Here is an 18,487-nt window from a genome sequence, read left to right as displayed (position 1 = left end):
TAAAAAGTTAGATTGGGGGCAGACAGCAGCTATTCCATTGTGAATTTTTTTCCACAACCAGAGATTCACGTCTGAACACAAATGACTCCCAGCTTTTCAATTCCTAATAAAATCCATTGCACTGTATCTAAGAGGCAATTCTTCAGTTACAAGTTACCATAAAGAAAACAAAACACCCCACACTTATTTTTAAGTACCTCCATTTGAATGAGGTTTCTTTTTAAAAGAGACTGTGGTGATCATGTCCCATTCTGCTTCATAACTACTTGGACGGTCTGCTCCTCGGGAACATTTTTCTTTAGGAGTTTGAGTCCACTCCACAACAGAACTGGAATCCTGAGCATAAAAAAAGAAGTGACTATCAAAACACACATAAAAATGGAGCTAGTTTCTCAGAGGAATCTTGTGAAAACAAGAAGAATAAGCATCTTCATTTTCACAGATTAAAAGAATCTGTAGTATTAAAATCCTAAGAAACATGATACAGTTTGATACAGGACATTTGGACTTATGACCAAGAAAAGAGGTTTTACTTAATGAATTCAACACAGTACGAAAATACCCTAGCCTCTCTTGCAGACTCTACAGACATAAACTTTTTATTTAAATGTAAAACAAATCTTTCTTGTTTAGTCACATCCTCTTAATAGTGCTTAAATACTGCATATCACTGGATCTTGGAACCTCTATACACTTCTATTTTTATTTTGCATTAAAACAGTAGCTCTCTGTTTTGAGACTAATTATGAAGAATGAATCACCAGACTACAACATAATAGATGCAGGGGGACCGGTGACTGTGATACACTTGCACTCATTTGGTCTTTACTATTCATATAGATAGTCCCCTTCTGTTTTATAGATGAACCAAGTAAAAACCAAATACAGTCACCCACACATGTATCCCAATAAACTGAACTGGGCTGCAGTCCACAACTATGATTCCTACATGTAGCTATTAATACCAACAATAATCACATAAATAGATTTTGCTTCCAGTTACGAGATCACCTACGCATAAGTTAACACAAAATAAACTCACTGGAGAAACAGAATTAAGAACACTAATAAGTAACAAACATACCTTTCCAGCACAGAGGATATTAGAAGTATCCAGAGTATCATCCAATGGTCTCCAGTCTACTATTACTTCATTTTCCTACAATACAAACAATCATAACAAAAAAAAAAATCAGTACTACACAACAAAGTACATAACTCCCTATTTACTCGTGGTATGATTATGGTACAGCTTACATATATATATATATATAAAAATGATGCAGACGATGTCAAACGTCATGTGATGTTTGTTCATTTACAAAACCTATACTTAAAAAGACATTTAAGATTTGCCAAACATGTTATGTGCTTTGCCAACAAATATATGAAGTTTCCGTAAGAGTATTGTGCAAATACCTTTTCTATGACACGTAGTACTCCTGATAACAGGCTGTCCTGGTCATCATTTTTTCCACAGGATGAATGAATGAAAACTCCTTCTTGCTCATATACAACCTATAAAAAAGTGGGAAGTGAAATAAAAAGCAAGATTCTAAAATGTTTCTCTCTCCTGTTGTACTCATTATCATTTTGACTCACTTACATAAGTTGAAGTGAACACCTCTAGCTTGTCAGGGGTTTTGTTACCTTTCCTTCCTCCCCACCCCCAAGATCTCAGTCTTTCACTTACTTAAATCAAGAAACAATAGAAAATGGAACTTGTTAAATTTGCTCTCTAAGCAATATACCAACTATTATTACTTCACTAGTAAATGACAAGAAATGCATTCAATATCCACTATTTTTTAAATCAGTGGGCAGATGTTCATATGAAAAAACTACACAGCTTTTAAAACATTAAAAAGCTTTCTTACATAGTCTGCCTTTTCCCCAGTTGCCATTTAAGCATGTTGAAATTATAACCTTAATTTAAATTAAAAATGGACAGTCTAATGTACAAAAGATGAACTCCACTGAAATAAAAAATTGCAGCCTTAGATTAAATAATGGCCCAACTCTACCTTCAAGGTGAATGGCAAAGGTTCCACTTCAAAAGTAGAATATGTGACAGATAAGAGAGGACTGTAGGAGTACACGCTGCCCACGTAACTTCTGCATTTAAGCATTTACAAAACTCTTCACATAATTCTGATCATGCTCTTAAAAAAAGTTAGAGAATTTTTGCCTGTCAAAATTCAGCTCTTCGAAAACTACATGCTATACATACTCTTAAAAACTCTATAAACAATGTAAACGGCTTGTTTTAAACAACTCTCTAAAAGAACAGCGAGAAGTCCTTAATATACCTAACTTAGATTTTGTGGAAGTGAAATACATCAAATAGTAACAGTATTTTTTTTATAACCATGTTCATTTTCAAACCAAGTTGCAAACACTGCCTTAAGAAATTTATGTTTTTAATGGCAAAACCCAAGTAATTCTTAACTAATCAGATATTATATTTCTTTGGTACTAAAATATCAGTATCTCTTTTTCTCAACTTACTCATTTGTTAGATATTTAAAATCATCACATTTGCAGTCAGGCCAGTAAACTAAAAGTTTAGGTGTGTAAGGTTAGCTACCCAAGAATAGAGAGCTTCAAAATAGCAATAAAATTCATTTAACTCATCCTTTCTGTTGTAGATCTATTCTTTAAATTCTCTTCACTTTACACAAGCAAGAAATTTCTAAGTTGTCAAGTTTAATCATAAAAATATCACTTGGAAGAGACCTCCAGAGGTCACTTGGTCTAATCTCCCTCTTGAAGGATTACTGCCAACACTACTCAAGCTATCTTTCAAATATTGGAAGCCTTCCTTCTTCTCTATTACAGTTTTTTTTTTCTCTTTTCTATTAAAAAAAAAAAAAAGTCCTCCATTTCTACCTAATATCTGTTTTTAAATTCAGTCCCTGTTTAAACAAGGCATTTTGGAATTTTTTAAAATTTAACCTTTTAGCTATTTGTACCTGATCTATCACCATAACTAGTCCGAAGTATGAACCAAAGTGTTCGATGACTGCAACAGCTGTTGCAGAAAAAAAACTATTTCTATCAGAGTTATACTGGTAGAAGTGCATTTATGCCAATAATGTTAGTAAGTATCACAAAGTATACCTCCTCAGTCTACAAGGTATACAATCTAATAATTGGCTTTATTATTTTCCACCCATTAATCTCTTAGAAGGACAAACATTTCCTTTCACAGGAAAAGAAAACATGTTCTCAATGCCACAGTTGTCAGGCAACTGAAAAATTCTACATTGCTCTGCATAACAGATCCTGCTCCTGCCCTGTGGGCCACCAAAACAGGCGATAAAACCAAAGTGAGAAAATGGTCAGAAGTTTGGAGGGCATCTGTAAAACAGAGGACTCCTCACAGTGCAAATTATTTTCCTCCTACTGTTACTTTTGAGAAAAACCTTCAAGTCTGAAAGGCCAGAAGGCCAAACTGTTAGGATTTATTCTTATCCAGTAACAGGTACAATCTTGTATTTATTTTTTTCCAACTGTTATCAAGTCTAACTGATATATTTAACATAACTGAGCTTAAAAAGTGCAATTTTTTTATATCATTGAAGAAAAATTTTGAGTCACACATAGATGGGAGTCTAGAAAATGCAATAATGTAACTAATTGGAAGAATATGGCATTAATCTTACAAAAGATTATCTAGGAACTCCTTTAACAGCTTATCCCACGGCAAAGCATTTTGGAAGTCACCATCTTTGAATTATCTGAAATATTCAGCTGCTCTGTTTAGCAGACTTTGTAAGATAACTCCATAACTGAATTTGAATAAGCTGATTTTGAGAATATGATTTTATAGTGGTAGCACCTGAAGATTAGCTACACTGGGCTGTATTTCACACAATGTTCTTAGCAAGCAGAAAATTCAAAAATGCTACTAAGTATTCATATAGCACCTTGCAGTAAAGTGTAGTTTGCGATAGATTTTTATTTTCTGGCATTACAGCACTGCCAAGCTATTAGTCAATTCAATGAGTGAAAGTAACGTTAAATTACACGTACAAGTACTAAGGAAAGTATCAAGTTGAAAGACAGTATACCAATAGTTAGATTTGAATTAAAAAAATATCCATTGGTAGACAACTGCTGTAACAACACGTAGCTCAATCCCGCATGCTGTGTGGCCCACAAAGGTGTTTGCTCAGAGTCTCCACAGCCCAATCATCAGGCAAACATCTGTCTATCAGCACACACAGATCTTTTAAGCAGCCAGGAAAACAGACATTTCAAAACCAGGCAATAGCAGCATACACTGCCACTTGCCTAAACAGCAGGTTACTGCAGAACATATGAGTATCTTGAAATACAATTGTGGGAGAACAGACAGCAAATCTTGGAGGATGATCAGAAGCATCATTAAAATAGTAAGGACTTGTGTAAGGTGTGCACACAAAATCTCTGTAGTGAAATCCTGCTACATATGGAAACAGCAGAGGGAAATATGCATGAGCACAGCAAGATGAGCCTGTTGTCCCCTTATTAGCAGCTAAAGTAACTGTAACCCCCCCAAACCCAACCAAAATCTGCATCAGTATTACCTGTCAACACCCCCTGCATAGGAAAGCAACCCAATTGCCTTTAAATCTTGATAACTTTTTGGCTTCAGTGACAGAGGTGTAGAATCTAGAAATGCCTCATTATCTACAGTGCGAAAGAATTCAATAGTCTTAAGAATGTCATCTGTTCTGTTAGTGGATTATGCTGCTTGTACTACGAGACAGAAAAACAAGCTACTGGCTCACCTTGGTTTTGGACTACTCGTTATTTTATATATTTCATCATGGTCTCTTTTGCAAAGGTGAGAAGTAGGTGGAGTCAAGCTCAATCTTTCATTTTCTTTTCATATGATTAATCACTCTTCCTCTAAGTCTACACAATATTAATAAGCCCATCATGAAAAAAAGACAAGTTTATGTCAATAAGTGCACACCACAGGTGACCAGGTAAGTCGACATGTCCCTAGGATTTTAATAAAACTCAAAGGTATTCCTCACCCCAATATTACAGTCTTATCCACCCATCTACCCAGTAAGAAACCCGTGCTCTGCACAGTCAATCAACTGGTCACAAAAAACACAACCCCAGGGAAGAACAGGACCCTATGTTGCTTAGATGCTTGAGGCCAAGAAAGTTGTCCAGCCATGAAAGGCCTAACCTGAGATTTAAACAATGGTGGTTTTGTTTTCTTCTATAGCTATTGGCAAAAATCTGTTGAACTGTCCAGAGAGATGCATGTTCCTCAGGTTTAGATGTTATTACATACATGAAAGTCAGACCCTCCTGGTCCCACAACAGCACCACAAATGGAAAAAAAAAAAAAGAACAGATGAGTGCTTGTCAAAAGCACACACTAACACAACCAAAGCAAATGAAGATGTAATGTGACAGGAGCTAAACAACTTTGAAAATTTGTTTAAAAACAAGTAATTTTCAATCTGTGTGGTAGCTGTACGTATACCAGAATTACTCAAAGGTTTTCAGACATCTTACTACCTTAAAGCTAGTTCTATGCAAAACAGTTTCCAGATTTATCCATCTATGGTATCCTTAAGTTTCTCAAATGCTTCAAATCATAAGAATGACTACCTAAGGAAACGTATCACTGTAAAAACACTCAGTTGGCAACTTCTTTCTGTAAAGAAATGATGGAGAAAGTAGGGAGGGAAAAAAGAAGTTTGCACTTTTTTTTATATAATCTTAAAATTTCAAGTTTGAAGTAATATGTACCCAAGAAGCTTATGTTCATAGGTCTTTCCTGCTTGTCAAGCAAGTCCACGCTTGCAGTCTGCAAGCATGACTTAGACCACATTTATTTTTCTAGATCTACAGAATGAAAACTAGACCCATTACCTATTTGATTCAGAATCCTACCAAAAGCTAAAAATTGACACAAGATTTCCAAATGCTGCTAAGCCACCTTGATCTGTTTTGGGTTTTTTTCCATAGGAGCTACAGAAGTCAAAGGCAAACGCACAATTAATTCTAATCTGTCATTAAAAGCGTTGTGCCACATAGAGACTGCAGCTATTCCATCTCATATACTGACAGAGGGTCTGTAAAAACAGGGAACCACAGCACAAAATTCAGGAAAGCTGCATGAAGGAATAGTTGCCTACACACCTACTGTAAAAACCAGCGGGAAGCAGCAGGATGCAGGCTCAGTTTACATGTCATGGCATATGCTAGTTAAGGTTCTGGAAAGCTGTTCAAGTATTTATATTCCACGTCCAGCAGAAAATAACTTTCTGAAGTTCCACTGTTGTTCCAGTAACATTTTTTAAGAAACAAATGGTATCATCCTTAATACTCTAGGGACACAGCATGGACAATTCATATCTCCAGTGTATTATGCTGCTTACAATGAGCAGTTAACAGCAACGTTTGTAGCTTTTTATTGCCAGGGACATACATGAGCAGGCGGCCTTCAGTATACCACATCAACAATTACAATATACACCACAACACAAACAAAGTTTTGGGATTAAATGCTTTCCATTTGACAGCAATTTATGCCCCTGTGCTACCAGCTAGTGAAAGATGACAGCACTGCAGCCAAAGACAATGAGGTGCAGGCAAAAAAGAAGACAGCTAGGATCTAGGGCTACCACAGAACAGAGTGGTCCTGCCCTCCTCATCCATGTATTTCCCACCGTCCCTGTGCTGGGCACCTAGCTGATGTCACGTGCACTGATCATTCATACGTTCTACTCTTGCTCTTACCTCTGACACACACCAACAACCTGCCAAACACAGGACACTTCAGAGAATGGAGAAGCACTGCAACTCTCCCAGCTAGCTAGCCCCATCATTCAGACACTTCATACTCTCTCCCCATGTTCTCATCCATCTCCTTTTCTGCCAGAGAGTACAGCTCAGGGCCGGCATCGCTCTGCCAAGATCCCATCCAGCTTCTCATGACAGACACAGCTTGCAGCACTGATACGGTGAATCAGCTGCTGTTCTGGGGTCACTATGTAACTATGGCACTGTGCAAAGCCTGATTCTAACAACTTTTCAATAGCAGTTACTTCATTTCTACCTCATGTTGGAGAATCAGGTAAAGGACCTCACTGTGGCTTCAACAGTTGAAGCAGCAAGCAGGCATGCTCATAAGGAAACGATTGAGTAAGAAAGTCTGAATGCTCCACAGACTACAAATTAAGGAAAAACGGGTCTGTCTGCAAACATTAACAACAGATACAGCAGCTGCACAGCACCTTATTTTCAGATTCTGACAGAAGGTAAACAGAACAAAAGATGCAACACAATAAGAAAACAACTTCAGGCCAATAAAATAAATTCCAATTAGGCAACGGTTGTCCCAAGAGACCTTACATCCACAAAGTATCTTAGTTTAGATCTGTGCTTTAAGTTAGAAGAAATATAACTCAATTTAAAAATCTGCATTATGCTGCTTTAATTTCCATCTCCCTCTTTGGAATAGCTGAGGTTTCCCCAGAGCTTATTCACAAATCCACTGCTAAACTGTCACTGGGAACGTCAAAGTACCTACTACATCAATAGTCTGCTTTCAATGACCAGATACCAGTACATTTCAGTGCTTTGCAAAGCATCAAACTAACATTACTTGACCAACATGATCTTCTGTTCCACAGAAAATATCCTATAACTTCTGGCATTTGAATTTTAATAAAAATATAAAGCCATATGCTTATATATCTTTAGTTTGCTGAGCCCATGGCTCAATCTTTTTCTTAAGACAGCAAAATTTCACACCCTGCTAGTCTTAAAAGAGTAAAAGTCTCACAAACATCACGTTTCTACGCAGAGGGAAAAAACCAAACCACAAATATCGTTCACGTTGTGACAAATACGAGAAAGCTCGCAACATTGGGAACGACATATCATAAGAAAAGTTTCCTGCTTGACAACAGTAAGTTTTTCAAGTTCTGCCTTAGGTGTACTGAAGATTTCTTGAATTGCAAAGTACTTCTGCTACTTATGCAACAATAGTAGGGTATCAGTGAAAATACAAGGCTATTCAGGGTACTGAGAGTGAGAGCTTGAGGGGTAACATGCTATTTCTACTGTGAACGCTTCTGCAAGAGAAATCCTTAATGAATAGAAACCAGAAAGAATATACAGAAATTTCAGAATTATCAGTGAATTGCTTTACATTCAAGCATAATGAAATCTTAACTAAATTCAAAATAGGCAAAGGCAGGTACAGGCTTCTGTTCACAAAAAAAACCTATTAAATACAATACATTCCGAAAGGATTATGGTTCTGTATATAGTAAATGATAAAGGTTGAAAAAGTTATAATGAAGATTTTAAATCAACTGATAATAAAATGGCACAACAATGCATAGTATAGGAGCCTGTGCCCCCAAATTTAACTAGTAGAAGGTGCAGCAGTGCACCACCTACACCGCAGAATATATACACATCTAAAATAAATTTGCTGTATCTGTGCGTATTGGGTTTGCATCGCAAGGTTTTGGTAGCGGGGGGGCTACAGGGGTGGCTTCTGTGAGAAGCTGCTAGAAGCTTCCCCTGTGTCTGACAGAGCCAACGCCAGCCGGCTCCAAGACGGACCCGCCGCTGGCCAAGGCTGAGCCCTTCAGCGACAGTGATAGTGCCTTGGGGATAACATAGTTAAGGAGGGGAAAAAACCACCAGGAGCAATTGCAGCCAGAGAGAGGAGTAAGAATATGTGAGACGAGAACTCTGCAGACACCAAGGTCAGTGAAGAAGGAGGGGGAGGAGGACAAAGTCATCTACCTGCACTTGTGCAAAGTCTTATTTGATTGTTAACAAACTAAATTTTCCCGAGTTGAGTCTGTTTTACCCATGATAGTAATTGGTAAGTGATCTCTCCCTGTCCTTATCCTGATCTATGAGCCTTTCATCATATTTTCTCTCCCCTGTCCAGCTGAGGAGGGGAGTGATAGAGCAGCTTTGGTGGGCACCTGGCCTCCAGCCGGGGTCAACCCACCACACTGTGCCAGCGAACTACCTGAAGGATGCAAAGCTAATTTTATCAGCCTGTTTTTTTAAATCTCTTTCTGGTTCTGGCTATTAAAAAAAACCAACCAAAAAAACCCAAACCAAAAAAACCCCACAGTCAACAGCAAACACCCCCCACCACCACCACAGCATTTACAACACTGTTCAGTAGTAGCTACAGTGTTACTCGAACACTTCTAGTCGCTGAACTGGCCAAACATCTGAGCTTAGACCTGAAGCTCAGATGTTTGTCCAGTCAAAGCTCTGAAGCTCTAACTTCAAGAGCAAGGGCACAAGCAAATGAAAAATAACTTCTTTGCCAGCCCATGTGCCAACTGGTAATTTGAGAAAGATGTAACAGCCCATGTGCTGAAGATACTCTGAATTACAAGAGCATAAAACAAAAATCATTACTGTCTTTAGACCAGCTGTAATAATAGCCTATACACCAACAGACTAAAATTGAAGTTTGTACTTCTCATACACAAGTTTTTACCTCATTTTCTAACACGGTTTTCTGTTAAAAGGGTGAGCCCAGAGTTGGTGCTCTGAAATAAGGATAACAAACTGCTATTTGCTAAGCAACAAAAAGAGAGAAAATATACCTCCTTTCACACATAAAGTAAAAAGCACTGAAAACGAAAGACCTCACTGCCAAGTTACTTACAGAAAAAACTGGCAACTCTAAGAAAGGGCAAAAAACTGAAGCTCACACTGTTCTACTGCAGACGGTCATTAATAAAGAATGAGTCACTACTCCAGAACTCAACAGCATTAACTTAAACTTTCTGGAATCAAGTTATATCTAGATAGAGAAAAGCACTGAAAAGAACCTTCTGAGATATGAGGCACTAAGAAAAAACAAATAGGACAAAAATCCTCGTAAAGTAGTACATATAGTTACATGAGATAACCAAATTTGTAATTCATATCCCATTATCATATGGAGTAGAAACCAAAGACAGTATGGAATAGCCGAGTTGTGACTCCACCGATACTAATGATGTCTGGGAAATAAAAAAAAAACGTGATAGAGAAGGCGGCAAACAGGGCAAAAATATAATAGAAACCACAACCTTATATGGTTTGCTGAAACAAGATTTCATGAAAGCTGAGACAATGCAGGCTATTCCAGCTGCTTAATATATTGCCATGTACATTCCATGGGAATTACTTTGTGTAATATTTTGCAGAAAAGAACATATACATTAAAATACATTACTTTCATGTGATAAGATCTGCCAAATGAGACTAAAGCACCCCAGAAACTAATGTCTACCACTCTTTCAGAAATTTGCCATCTGAAACACCTCATTATAACACTGCACAACCAGAGGAAAAGTGTAATTAATTTAGGACACCCATAGCTTGGAAACACACCAAAGTGCAAAATCCCTTAAGTAAGAATGCTGGGTCTGTACCAACTTACACTGTGTTATTCCACCTGGAGTGAAGTTTCACTAGTTTGTGAGCCCTTCTAAAATCCTGCTGCCATCCAAAGGAACAATTTGTGATCCAACATGCTCCCTAGACCAACAGAAAACTAACCCAGCCAAAAATAAGCACACACAGTTTGTTGTATTATTTCAGCTTGCTAAATCAAATCACTGAGAGATCAAATGAGTACAGTACCCAAGGAAGCAGAAGTGCAACACACAGGTGGGGAGATCTGAAGAAGGATGTAACTGCTCCTACTGAGAGCGGTGAAACTTCAAACCAACCCAGCCACCTCATGAAAACTGAGAAAACACAACTGTCATTACTTTCTCTGTATCAAAAGGGACATAGCAAAGAACATTACTGAATCAGAGGTTGCGTTAACAAGTTGCATTAGTACTGTGGATGTGGAATAACTGAAACGGAGGTTTGCAACATCTTAGAGATTTAGTCTCTAGCAAACTTTTTTTTTAAAGAAACAAGAATACGTAGCAAATGTACAAACAACTAATCCACAATAGTTTTAGCCTCTCATGTAAGCTATGACAATATAGCTGCTTTCAGGAACAACTTCCTGAAGAAGATCCTGATAAAAACCCATGGGGAAAAAAAAAAAAAAAGCTGCAAAATGAAAATATTTACCATTATCCAATAAACTGCTGGACTGAGCTTAAAATTGACAAAAACAGAAGAACAACTTTTCTCTGTATACATGAAAACTGGATGTGCATAGCTAGAAACAGTGGAGAGGACAGTATGGCTATCTTTACATTTACAGCACCTAACAGCAGTAAAGAACTTTACTTTTAAGCTCCAGTTGAACCATTTGCCGGCTCCACCAGTTCTGGCTGAAACAGATATGGTAAACCAGCACAAGTGAGATCTCTGCTGAATTTTCCTGCTAGCTAAATGCACTCCTCAGCACCCTCCAAGAGACACAGACATGGCTAATGACATGCATTCCCTTATGCTGAGATCAACATTTGCTGAAATAATAATTTGATGCCACATGCTGCAAAAGCGAAACTAAAGACTATTGCACTTTAACCCTGGCTAAATACAGTCAGACTCTCCACTGAGATTTTAAATCCTAGATAAATGATCCATGTGCTCAAGAGCCCCGCATTGCAAAGTAACACTTTTAGATGACGAGTAATAGAACAAAAATATTTCTACAATAAAAACATACGGACACAACTGAGATCTGTTGGGGAGGTTAGAGGCTGAGAAGGTTGCCAATACCTTCCCTCCTGTGACCTCAAACCAGGACAGATATTTAAATGAAGTCCAACTCTGAGTTTTTCCTTGTCCAGCTCTACTGTGTCATTCAAGAACACTCGGCAAGGATCGGTGGCATGTACAAATATTTACAGTACCAAATTATCCAACTGACAAGGCTCTGTATCCACCCCGGGGCAGGTACTCGCACACTACCAGCGCGCAGCCCAGGAGAAAGGCCAGTAACGTCTACGATCACCTCAGGACAGGCGGCCACGTAGACGGGACAAGTCTTGTTCCTCCAGCTCAGCCTCAGCTCCGTGGAGGCCAATCTCGGCCCGGGGGCTGCCTCTTCCCACACCAGGGCCGGCTCTCCGCGCAGCCCGGAGGCGAGCCAGGGCGGCGTGGGACGCGGGCCGGGCCGGGCAGGAGGAGCTGCGAGGTGCCGCCGCACCCGCCCCGAGAAGGGCCCAAGTCCCTCCCGTCGCCCGCGACCCCCTCCCGCGCCCAGCGCCGCAGAAGGCCCGCGGCCTTCTGCCACCGCCAGGCCCGCCCGAGGGCAGGGCGGCCCACGTTCGTAAGGGTAGACCCGAGCCCCGCGGCCCCGTGAGGACACTCCGCACCTGCGCGCCGTGGGGAGGAAAGGCCCCCGCCCGGCCACTCAGGGGCCCGGCCGCCCCTTCCCGCAGCTCCCGCTGACCGGGGCGACCCCAGCGCTGGACACAGGGTAACCCCCAAGAGAGGAGAACGACGGCCACAGCCGCCCGCGCGGGACCCGGGCCCAGCCCGCCCCCGTTACCTTGCCGCTCGGAGGCGCCGCCATGTTGCGTACGAGTGTTTATGATGACGTTGCGCTCTTCACGTGCTTCGCCGCCGCTCCACAACAACCCCCGTCAGCCCCTCCGCGGCCGGCCGGGCGGCGCAGGCGCACTCGGGCGGATACGCCCGGGCAGGGAAACAGCGCGACGGCGACAGGCGGAACGGCCGGGCCCAGCTGAGAGGCGGGGCTCCGGCCACGGGAGGCGGGGCGAGGGGGGAGAGCCTGGCGGGTTTATCGCTTTTTTCGCAAAGGCTGCGCTCTTCTTCCTTGGTCTTTTCTCTCATTTTTGAACCCCCCGCACACAGCTCCCTGCGAGACTGGCCGGTGCCCAGCCGCGGGGAAGCGGCTTGCCGGTGGGCCGGGCGGGCAGGCCCTGCGGTCCGTCCCTGGCCCGGCGTCGCGCTGCCCGCTATCCCCCCGCAGTGGTTTAAAGGGGAGTCGTGGGGGTGAGGGGACAGCGAAGGACGAGGCGGCAGAGAAACCTTTATCCATCAGGGAACTACAGAGCAGCCAGGGCACCCGCCCTGCGCCCGGGACCCCTCCACAGCGATGAGCGCCGTAGGGACCCTGCTGGGTCGTGCAAGTATGGCAGTAAGGAGAAAGGAGGATTTTTTAAATTATTATTTTCTCGGCCTTAACGCTTTTTCTGAGCCACCTGAGGTGGTCATTACAATTTGAGGACTGTTGAAAGTTTGATATAAAACACACATCGTATTCTCTCTAGCTGTTTTCTTTCTCTTCCCGCTGTTGCACGACGTAAATATAAAGGAAATGCTGGCCCATAGGCACTGTTAAGCTGCCCTAACTATTGCTGTTAGTGAAAAATACACCACTTTCAAGGTGATGGCTTTCAACACATAACACATTCGTATTCATCACAGGATAAAGCCAAATCTTTATTACAACCTCATCAATATTAGCAAACATTTGGCATTCATATGTGTACAGATTTATAAAGTCTGAAAGAATTCTCCTGTGGATGTCAGGAGGGTTTTTTTGGTGATCTTTACCTGGAAACGTGTATAATGCATAGTACTAAAATAATAGAAAAAAAGATTAGCTTTCACTTAATGTCTGCAATGTTTGATCCTGCTGAGAGCTATAAATAAAGATGGGGTTTAAGACATTTGTTATATTCCAACACCATATCATGAAATATTTTGAGCAAACAGTATGTCCTCAAATATTATTCATTTGAAACAGATGAATGAGATGCTCACAGGGAAGTGATTTGTTACTCTGAAGAAGCAAAGGTAATTTGGTCTTTTCTGTCTTTGTCATAAAATGGCATAATTTGCTTCTGACTTCTCAAAAGCTCATTTGGCTAACAAATTAACACCCATATTGTACTTTTTAGCGTGGAAAACTAGATTTGCTAATCTCAGTACAAATACTGATTTGCTTCAAAGTTGTGAGAGCCTGTTGTGACTCTCTGTATATAAACGTGCATAAAGATGAGAAAAATAAAACTGCAGTCAGAGCACAAGTCCTTATAATAATACCTAGGTCTGGAAAGCTGCAAAAATGGACATCATAGCTACAGTGGTCCCTTTCTTTGAATTTAGTAAAAGCACAACTGAGTGTTAAGGTGAATACAAGAAAGAAGGCTACACATTAATAACTCATCACCATAAATTAATTGCTTTGAGAGGTGAAATTGTCATTTGCCATCTTCCGCACCCATACTGGTTTCATCTCATTTCTTCTCCCATGTGTTCATTTTCATTCTTTCCCTTTCTTATCAGTTTCCTTTCTTTCTTTCTCCTTGCAGGATAATCATACATTAGTTGCACACCCACATGTAATCCCATTCCTCTCTCCACTTCTTTTTCATCTCTCAGCTCCCTGAAGTCTGCAGTGAATGCTTGGGACTTCCTTCACTTAGCTCCCTTGCATACTCTCATTCTGGCACTCCATTGAAACTGCTTTGTCAAGGTTTCTTTCAAAGTTCCTTTCCTAGGAGAAGCTCAGAATTAAGATTCCCATCTCAGCTTTGTTAGCCCATATCATGATCTACAACGAACTCCTTGAAGTCAGCTCTTTTCACTAGTAGGACTGCCATCTTTTAGTTCTCCTCTCTCTTGATCATTAGCATATTCAATCAAAGCCACCCTCTCTTTGTAGGTAATTGTGTCAATGACTATATACTTATGACTCACTGTTTTGTTTCTACTACAGTCATTAATCCTGATCCAAATTAAAATCTTTTTTTTTTTTATCATCTGCAGGCAGCTAACGGACAAGACTGTTTTATCCTCCTCCAGACTCTCTCAGCACCCATCATCTCACTTCAGTATCCATACCCATCTGTCTCCGAGGGCTACAGCTTGGCTGATGCTTTAGTCTTAGATATCTCTTTGGATTCTCTCTTTAATGTTATAGCTAGCTCCCTTGTAGAATTTTTCTTGTACAACAGCTCCAAAGCATAACTTTTTCTGTCTATCCACACAACTAAACATTTTTTACTTGTAACGTTCTGTTTGCTGACACTGACCAACACCATTTTGATCTGTTTGGACTCCTGCAGAATGCTTTTGCAGAGGTCATTCATCTAGCCCATATCACTTTAACCCTCTCATCTGGCTCCTCCTATCCGTCTACCAACTCTCACCCTTCTCTAGGGCCCAACATAAAATATTCTTCCTCATTTTGAGGAAGATTACCTCCCACTCACTGCCAAAGATTCACCTTCCACATCAGGTCAACTCAGTGCTAGACTGCCGATTATTTGTAAAATTTTCATGCAAGAAGTTGTGTGGAAGGCTTTTTCCTCAAACTGACCTTCCTGCAGGCCAAAAACTCCCTTAGAAGTGCACCAAGCTGTCTCATTATTCTTCTTTAAATCCTGTCCTCTTTCTGCTAGAAAATGTATCAAAAAAATTGGGAACAAGTAGACAGTTGATGAACTAAAACCACTGCTGATGGTGTTGACTGCTACACTGTCTCACTGTTTCCTTGTCCGTTCTGTCTGACTGCATCTGTGTGTTGTTCCTTACCTGTTCTTTGATTGTCAGTGGGACTGCAGAGAGTCTTTTTTTTTTTTTTTCATATGATCATAAAATAATTTAGGTTGGAAGGAACTTTTATGTCATCTAGTCCAAATAATTTAGGTTGGAAGGAACTTTTTTGCATCATCCGGTCCACCTTACTACTCAAAGCGGGACAAATTTAGTAGTTGGGTCAGATTGCTCAGGGTCACTTTTGCTTTGTGACAGAGCATATGACCTCTTGGCAGAGTTGGGAACACAACTGCAGAGGCACCCTGCAATCAGCAGAGAAGCGTGATTCTCAGCTGAAGGACTGAGAGGGACCAAAACTAATGCGTGGGGGTTAGAGGCATGCTCAGTGTGACATGCTTATACAGAAGATCCTGCTCTGAGCAAGACAAGTGTTTTCCTTTTTCTCCACTGAGGATGGTTGAAAAATCTTGTTTATTCCTGACCCAAATGAGGGTTAATGGCTGCTTTTCAATGAATCTGGTCATTTAAGGGAAAGCCAATTCAAGAGACTGCCATTCAAATCCGCTTATTTACCTGACTTAAAGGCCAAGTTAAAGAATCTAGCACAGCAGAATCTTGTTACTTTATGAAATTTTTAAGGTATTATGTAATACTATTACTAAAAGTTTCTTATTTCAGAGTTTCCATTGCTAAAAACATGGTAATTAACAGGTAATTACAGTGTATCTGTAGGCTCACTGAATGCTAACCTGTATTCCTCTATGCGTTTTCCCTTAAGCTTCCAGGATTTTCATATTTGTTTGTGCAGTCACTCAATGAGAATAGAAACACAGAGTAGGAATTGGAGAATACTAAGATGCAAACTCCACACAAGATGCAAGCAGTGAGGAACAGCTACTGTACACCCCTTGTGAGGTGAGAAGGGGTTTAACATAATAGGTTTACGTATCTATACACAGAATCAGAGTTGCTTTGCCAAACATGCAACTATGACTGTAAATAATGGCAAAAGTGCTCTTCAGAAGAAGGATGGGAAAAACGGATCCCTTAGCCTGTCCCCTGTTAACACAGAGAAACTCAGAATAAATTTTGGAAAGAGATGAAGCTGTGAAAATATCCAGGAAGTGGTGAATTATTTCTAGACTGATTTTCTTAAACAGTTTAATCTAGATAAATATTATTTAATTTGTTAGGACTGGTTATTGTTGCCAGACCTGCAGTAAGTAACCAGTGTTTATACTAGGGAGTTGCAACTCAAAACCTGACCAAAGACAAAACTATCTTCCATTTATTCCTTAAGAAAATCATCAGCTGGGGCTTTGGAGACTAGACTTGGAGAAAACAAGAGGTATAAGAAAGGTAAAATTAATAAAAAAAATAAATCATTGACCAGCAAATACTTGAACATTCCTGAAGCTCCATGGAGCCTGAATGCTTAGAAGCATCATGGAGTTCTGGATAAGCCTTGAGCAAAAAACCATGGAAAAACAGTGACCTGGATAAACCCCTATATCTTCGGTGCTAGAGTTGTGCCCAGCCCTACTCAACGTGCAGTTCAAAACGAAGAGATTAGAATTGTGCCCAGCCCTTAACAGCGTGTTACATTATTTCAGCTTACAAACCTGAAGGATATGCAACACCAAGTTCCATAGGCTGATACGGTGCTAGTGAGTTCCTTTCCCTTCTCCATCAGCCCATTTAGAAAACAGTGGGGTATTCTGTAGCTCTGCACTAATGTCCAACCCTTTGCACACTACACAGATGGGAATCTAACAAGGAGGGTATCTTCAGCTCAGCAGCCCACTCTTCGTTGGATGTTGAGTAGCCATCTGCTCTAATAAGGAATCTTCTGTCGCGTAAAGGTAGTCACAGCACCCCAGCCAGCACTGAGTGGGCAGCCAGCACATGGTACGGGCTTTCCTGGGGTTCCTGTTGCTGTCACAGCTGCAGAGCATAGCTAGTATTGCTATGCCAAGAGCTGCAGCAGCTGCTGTTGTTGTTCACACAGCTATTTCAGCTGAGTTCCCAGATCCATTCCTGTATTCAGGAGCATCAGCTGCCCACATGCTCAGCCACATGAAAACCTGGCCCACACAAGACAAGCACAGATTCTGTCAAGTCCTTCTATCACAGGCTTAATTTGTACAAACAAAAACCCCATCACAGAGAGAGATAAAGAGTGCCAAAAATATCTTTTCTTTTGACCTTCTGCTTGCAGGAAATGGATATATTCCCAGCCTTGCTTTGACAGATGCAACTCACAATTTTTCCAGGCTACTCCAGTTTGTCACAGATCACAAACAGGTAGTAAATGGAGCGCTGTCCTGGACGCTGGGTGCAGCAGGACACCCAGGAGGAAGCTGCAGACCAGGCTTCTCTTGAGTTCCTCATATTCTAAGAGGGACCAGTCCTCAGCATGAATTGCGTTATAGACAAGAAAGGAGATATGCCAAGATTTAGCTGTCACATGCTCTTCTTTTCCACATACAAGAGGAAAAGGTAAAAAAAAGAATCCTCCTGTCCTAGTCCACAATTAGGAGAGCAGGATAGAGATCAGGCTCTGGCTACATCCATTCAAGTCAACCAAGTAAGCCTGGGGTACTTGACCTACAGTCAGCCTTGCTGTTTAACCATTAGTATGCTCTTTTATATAACTATGGTCCATAATATTTAGGTTCCTCATAGACTAATACCTAAACACAGCATGGGAAACAGCACAGCCACTTCAAGCAGGTAGCATGTAAATGTGATTTAAAGGGTAGAAGAGGACTTTGCCACCTGGATGAAAGCTGTACTCTGCCATTTGCTCTTGAGGCCAGAGCTCCTTAAGCACCCTGGCCTAATTCATTTGCCAGTAAAAATGTAGCCTGTCCGACCAATTAGGATCTTCTCTACTCACCAATTGTCTGTACCTCAGTGCAGAAATTAAGAAATGAAGATATGATAGTCTTCCCAACCTGTTCCTCTAAGAAAACAAAACCCTAACCTGCATAAACAGAGCATACAGGTTTAGTAATGTTCCATGCATGGCTGCCTTCTGCCACAAGGT

The 18,487-nt window shown here is 40.8% G+C and overlaps 1 protein-coding gene across 2 annotated transcripts in view; it reads right to left on the bottom strand.

The window, feature by feature from the left end:
• Positions 1-12,602, bottom strand: part of TBC1D15 (TBC1 domain family member 15) — a 36,793-nt gene extending 24,191 nt beyond the window's left edge. Inside the window, exons 1-4 of one of the 2 annotated variants that reach the window (XM_075746900.1) lie at positions 12,458-12,602; positions 1,420-1,518; positions 1,085-1,159; positions 198-336 (exon numbers count right to left, since the gene is read on the bottom strand). In XM_075746900.1, coding sequence (XP_075603015.1) covers positions 198-336; positions 1,085-1,159; positions 1,420-1,518; positions 12,458-12,481 — 337 coding nt within the window. In that variant the 5' untranslated portion in view covers positions 12,482-12,602. Of the gene's footprint in view, positions 1-197; positions 337-1,084; positions 1,160-1,419; positions 1,519-4,775; positions 4,799-12,457 lie in introns of those variants that run through there. The other variant, XM_075746911.1, reaches the window with a different exon arrangement.
• Positions 12,603-18,487: the final 5,885 nt, after the last annotated feature.

The sequence above is a fragment of the Balearica regulorum genome, chromosome 1, assembly GCF_011004875.1.
Source record: "Balearica regulorum gibbericeps isolate bBalReg1 chromosome 1, bBalReg1.pri, whole genome shotgun sequence".
Classification (NCBI taxonomy): Eukaryota; Metazoa; Chordata; class Aves; order Gruiformes; family Gruidae; genus Balearica; species Balearica regulorum.
The sequence above is the reverse complement of the archived record's forward strand: the minus strand, read 5'-3'. Positions and strand labels throughout refer to the sequence as shown.